Genomic DNA, 6,000 nt, shown 5'->3' on the forward strand with positions numbered 1-6,000 from the left:
CCTTGACTAACATCCATGGGCTACAATAAACAAGCAGAATGCTGTGCATGTGTGGCAGGGAGTAGGTCTTACCCTGGAAGACCCTACAGCCAGACACAGAACAACCAAGCAAGGGTTAAAGTCTCTCTCATTTACACAGGAGAGGATCTTCAAGGCAGGAAAACCAACATAATCCATTTTAGTAAGAAAGAGTGCTAATCAAGATTGAATGACGTGGAGCATGAGCACATCAGGAACTCTGGTGTGAGGCAAAACCATCATCTCATATAACCTCTGAATGTAAGTGTAGATTCAATGGACGTGCTTCTGAGCCTTTCCAATGTCTCCATCCAACTCTTCATTTGCAGAGCCATAACAGAGAGTCTCCCAGGAGCACATATATGGTTTAAGAAACCCTGTGAAATAGGTATTTCATTTGCATCAGTTGTGAAGACTACGTTGCAGAGCTTAATGCACGAACGATTTTGTACGTTCTTCCAAGTTTATGGTGAAAAATAAGACTGTACCATTAAAATATGATAAAGTTCTGGAACATGAGATTCTTCAACTACTGATACCTCTAGAGGCCAAGATGAAAAAGGATGAAGAATAACATTTGAAGATCCACAGAGTATTGAAGGAAAGCAGGTCACAGGCAGCAGCTGTGCTGACACAATGTCCCTCCTTTCCACTACAGCTTTCCAGCACAGCCCCTCTCTTGTTGTCCCTTCACACCCCGACATCCCCCGGTTACGTTACTTCTTATCCAGGTTCAAAGTTCCGATTGTCTTCTTGCATGACTGAGCACATTTGAGAGATAAACAACTCTTATCTCGCATTACCTTGAACCCAGGAAAGTTTAACTCAAACAAGCCCTTATAACCAAGACATACGAGGCACTGACAAATATTCCTGAACTCCTGAGTCACTGATTAACTTCACCTGTCCTCAGCCTGCCTTTGCACCCACTCCCTCCCACACTAAGGGTGCTGCAAGGCCTGGATTGCCCTCATCATACTGCAGAAGAAAGTTACCACAGTAGGACAGAGAGCTCCACTGTTGTGAAGAGGGCAGAGTTAGTCAAAGGCAGAGTGCACCAACTGCCTGCGTTTGCTTCCCCTTCACAAAAATTATCACAGAAGAAAACCACACACCGCTTTTTATCTTTGTGGAAAATGTAATTCAAAGACCTACAACTCCCTTAAAACTCTCCCTGGGCTGCCCTTCCCTGACTAAAGAGATGAATGACAAGACAGAAAAATTTTAAATTCAATTACTATGTTGGGGAAACTAGTCCATACTTCTGTAAACCAGCAGGGACAAGCTGGCAGCACAAGGATGCTGCAGGCTGCACTTGGATACAGACAGTGACCAGTGTTAACCGTGCCACCATTTAACAAAGCGCTCTAGGTCACATACACAACTCCTCTGCAAGATGCCAATGTCAACAAGTGTCAAGCATCTGAAGCTCTCCCAAGGGGCCCAGGGGTGAAGGAAGGGAACTAGGCAGACAAAGCAGTACTCTAGTCTGGACGTCCCTGAGCTCCTGGGGACCAATCTCAAACAACACAGGCTTAATGTCAACAGTTCTCCATGGAACATTGAGGAGTTCTGATGACTCAGCACAGGAAAAGGTCACCAGATTTGGCTTTGTAACTAATGTTTGAAAAAACAATTCAAACCCAACAGTTCTCACCCATAGCTGAGCACAGATCAAAGCAGTAAGCCATTCACTAGAAGGCTGTGACCAAGCAGCATAACTCAACAGCTAAACCAATCTGCTTCCTCCAAATGCATCTTCAAGCTACAGCCTGAAGGAGAAGATTTTCACACTCCACATTCTGATCACAGGAACACAATTTTGTGTCTTTGCTGTGCCTGGATTTTCTTTTTTTTCCCCTCTCTAATGGAGGGAAACTCCTGGTGGTTCCCATGAGCAGAAGCCACTGGCTTCGCATGCAGCAAGTGGTTGAAAAGCTCACCAAGAGAGGACATGAAATGGCGGTGGTTATACCAGAAGTCAGCTGATGAGAACCACACAGGCATACGCAGTGAAAATACACCCCGTGACTTACACATCAGGAGAGCTGGATGGTTCTTAGCATGAATACGCTCTCTCTCCCCTGAAGGCTCTAGCACTATAGAACGTACTGCAAACATCTACTAAGGTGTTAAATTTATCACTGCAAGAACCTGTTCAGCACCAGGGAAACAATGCAACTTTCATGGTTTTCTTCATTACGTGCATTTTTTCTTTATCTCTTAGCTTATCTTTTAGCCTATCATCTGCCATGCCCAAAGCTAGCTGCAGAAGAGGTGTGTGAATGCAAGGTAAACAAAGCTCCTGTTAGCAAACTGAACACTGATAATCACCAATGCATTACCTTTGAAGCTTCAACAAGTTTATCACAGGCTCCACACCAATACAAGTTCTCATTTTCAAAGTACTCTTCTTCTACATACATGTTCCACAGGGCCTCCTCCAAGCCAGCAACACCTTTTACCGCCACTGTTAGGTCTAAGAAATCTTCCTACGCAGAAGTACAACATAAAAATAAGGCAGTAAATAGTGTAAGTTTACAATACATTAGAAAGATACTCAACCCATTCACCACAGTAGATGTAAACATTCATTTTGCTTTCATTGCTGATGAGGAAAAACCCCCATACATCCACAGAAGAGAAATTAATTTAAAAAACCCAAACAAAACAAAGAATGTCCAACTTTTTTAAATTAAATGAGCATAAGAGCGTAAATACAAGCTTTACTATTGTTACCTCACTGTTCAGCTCTCCATTAACTACATCTACTAAAGCAACACTGGCCAACTCAGAAAATGCAGTAACACTAGTTTTTTCACTTGTGTCACAGCCTGGAGCAGGTCATTCAGAAAATGCCAGCCAATACTTAGCAAATTCATGTATAACTTTGTTTTCACATCTGTGGTGCTCTAACCAATAAACACTACCTAGATTCAACAAGGCCACTAGTGACCCTCAAGAAAGATGTCCTGATTTTTGGAGTTTAAAAAACAAAAGAACATATAAAGTATCTTCAGCAGACTGAACAGAAACATATGCTGGAAAATCGTCAGGCTTTACCTGTCTCTCGCTGATATTCTTGCACTCTTTACAAACTATCTGGTTGACAACAATCCCATGGTACAATCGGTTAATAAGGTCGTGACCCGAAGTCCCCACAAGGGAAGTTTCCAAAGCACTGAACAGAATTCGATTCAATTCCTGCACATCATGCTGCCTCATTTCCTGCACAGTAAAACAAAACCAAACTTGAAGAAATAAATTACTGTGATTTGCTTTGCTTATTGCTTAAAAGCAACATATATTAAGCGTGACAAAGACAGCTGCCTCAGGGACTACCCATATATTTACTACCTTGAGTAGTAAATTACTATCTTTATTATTTGATATCCTTAATTTAGTTATGCTCTCCGAGTAGCAGCAAGTACATAAACTATAACCCACATAAAATACAATCACTTGGGTAGATTTAGACTGCACTCTGCGATGAGACACACAGATCAATTAAGTTAAGAATCTAAGTACTGAAGACCAAGAACTCTAACTGCTGTTGGAAAAATGTTCCTGTAAAAACAACGGAAAAGCTACTGAAATGGTATCTAACAGAACAATTTTCTCCTATTGCTCACTGTAAACAAATGGCATAGATTTCATGGCAGATACAATAGTATACAAGAATAGTTGACCCAATTCAATGCTATCTCCACAGCCTGAAGTATTTTAAGATATTTCTTAAATGTCAGACTTAAAAAAAATCTTCTCCATTCAGAAGACAGTTAATCAATGATGGTGTCACTGATGGTGTTTTCTACCTCATGGCTGTTCCACCCAAAGCTCTCGGTAAGGTCTGTTGTAGATGCAGCCTGCTGGTCCAAGAGCAGAAGCTGAGCAAATAACCGTTGAAGTTGTAATGGAATTATACGAACCTAGAAATAAAAAACAGAATACTCCCAACAGATCAGAAAGTCTTCTAACCAATCATTTAAATAAGAAAAATAATTTAGTACAAAGCTTATAATAAACCACCACTTTCACAACACAGGCTACTAAATTCACATGAAAACATCAGTCAGACTGGCTTCCCAAAAACGTACAGTGCCTCACCTCACTCAGCCAAATACAGTCATGGAAAATACATTTTGTGATAAAGCAAAACTCTATGGATTAAAATTAAGCCCTCATCATAGTAAAAAAGGCCAACTTACTCTTGATACTTTTCACAATACTACACCCTAAGAACCCAGCTACAAGACAGCGTGACCTACAGATTTAACATGTGCTACTCACTGCTCAGTAAAGGGTCTGGTAGTGGGGTGTAACAAGATAGAAAGGAGAATGATTAACATCAACAAGCTTGATCAGCTACCTATACTTATTTACGACTTACAAAGAAAATACATTTCCAAGCAACTCGTATCACTTTAACCCGAGAACTAATAAATGAAATACTGTAGTCAACCTCAGTAAGCACTTTTTAAACAAAGACTCAATTCCAGTCTCATACCATCTTGTGCACGGATGGGTTGTTAAACCTTCGGAGGGCCTCAGTGCACTCACCTAGGTGGCACATATATTTAAATCTTTTTTTCTAGTGACACAGCAATGCAGCTTTAATTACAGAAGCAAAAAACCTAAGCAAGGACTGTACAGAATTTGGGATTGTTCCTGCTCCCCTTGAAGACAAAATTATCTCTGCTATCAATTGCAGCAGAAACAGGTTCAATAACTTACTGCTGAAGCAAAAGTTGATGGCACTGAAAACATACATCGGTGCACAAAATTGAGTATCAGCCAACCAAGCTGTCTTTCAGTATCAAAGTTAGGCTTTCATTCATTCACATGAAAGATTTAATGTGAATTAAAACAATATTATTCCAAAAAAACATTCAGCAGTGACCAATGACAAGAAAATTTTAAATACCTTTGCATCTGGTTTACCACTATCATCCAGAGTCCCAAGTTCTTCAGGTCCTAGAGAGAACAGCGCCTCTGTAAATGTAAAGAAAAACACCTATTCTAAAAAAAATATGTCTCCTCTTTAAAGATTCATTGTATTTTAACTGTCAAGCATGATGATGCTATTCTTTTTGGCAACTTAAGACATTCGACAACGTTTCTGAAAATCATTCATCTTTACAACTGGTTCAAGCTATAACAATAAAGCAAAAGTGAGCATGAAGGTGTTTAGATGATAAAATACTTGTTTTTATAGGAATTGTAGTGGTTGCAATGAAAAAATGGATGACATGATATGAACAGCAATAACCTCTCTTACTTACACAAACCATAGACTGTCCACCTGTAAGAAAGCATAACAGAACACATTCTGTGCCAAAGTGATGATATCAATTCTACAGATCAATAGCTCTGACTATTCTGTAATAAATTATTTGAAGTGAACTGTTCGTGAAAACAAACTGCTTGTGGAGTTTCTTAAATAACCACAAATGCAAGTCACTGTAAAATATAAATTGCAACATTACTTTAAGAAGATTTTCAGTGTATTACCTCTAAATTCGGGTGTGAAAAGAAGAGTCTGCAGAAGGGAATTGAGGTAGCAGGTCCCACCCTGATTTTTGATACCACTTAGGTTGGTGAAATCCCTGGGAGCTGGAGGCTCAGAATCTCTGGGCTTTGATTTCTTCCCTTTTCCACAATGATTGTTTGAAACAAAGGAAAAATCCTCTTCAAATAGGTCCCCAAACATTGTGAAGGCAAAACAGTCCTTATTAAAAAATATAAAACAATCCATTTACTATTAAAAAATGCAATTGAATCCACCCACCTCTAGTCCTCCAAGATGAACTTTCAACGCTGGCTGGGGAATTTGTTTATAACTTTTTGTCTTAATTCTGTTCATTGCTCCACGGAGCAACAGTGGGAGCACGCTGCCACTCAGGGGTGGAGCTGCAAGGTGTGCCCTGCTCTTACGCCAATGTCTGATGGTGGCAGTGAGCAGCCTGTGGGAGGTGTGCCCAA

General features: G+C 40.2%; 1 protein-coding gene across 1 annotated transcript in view; it reads right to left on the reverse strand.

Moving 5' to 3' along the window:
* Positions 1-5,773, reverse strand: part of USP40 (ubiquitin specific peptidase 40) — a gene marked incomplete at its 3' end in the record, with an annotated part of 28,760 nt that extends 22,987 nt beyond the window's left edge. Inside the window, exons 1-5 of the mRNA XM_010178570.1 lie at positions 5,530-5,773; positions 4,943-5,010; positions 3,834-3,947; positions 3,082-3,246; positions 2,364-2,510 (exon numbers count right to left, since the gene is read on the reverse strand). Of these exons, the coding sequence (XP_010176872.1) occupies positions 2,364-2,510; positions 3,082-3,246; positions 3,834-3,947; positions 4,943-5,010; positions 5,530-5,773 (738 nt within the window). The remainder of the gene's footprint in view (positions 1-2,363; positions 2,511-3,081; positions 3,247-3,833; positions 3,948-4,942; positions 5,011-5,529) is intronic.
* Between the last annotated feature and the right edge of the window lie 227 nt (positions 5,774-6,000).

The sequence above is a fragment of the Mesitornis unicolor genome, unplaced genomic scaffold (genome assembly GCF_000695765.1).
Source record: "Mesitornis unicolor isolate BGI_N332 unplaced genomic scaffold, ASM69576v1 scaffold10072, whole genome shotgun sequence".
Lineage (NCBI taxonomy): Eukaryota > Metazoa > Chordata > Aves > Mesitornithiformes > Mesitornithidae > Mesitornis > Mesitornis unicolor.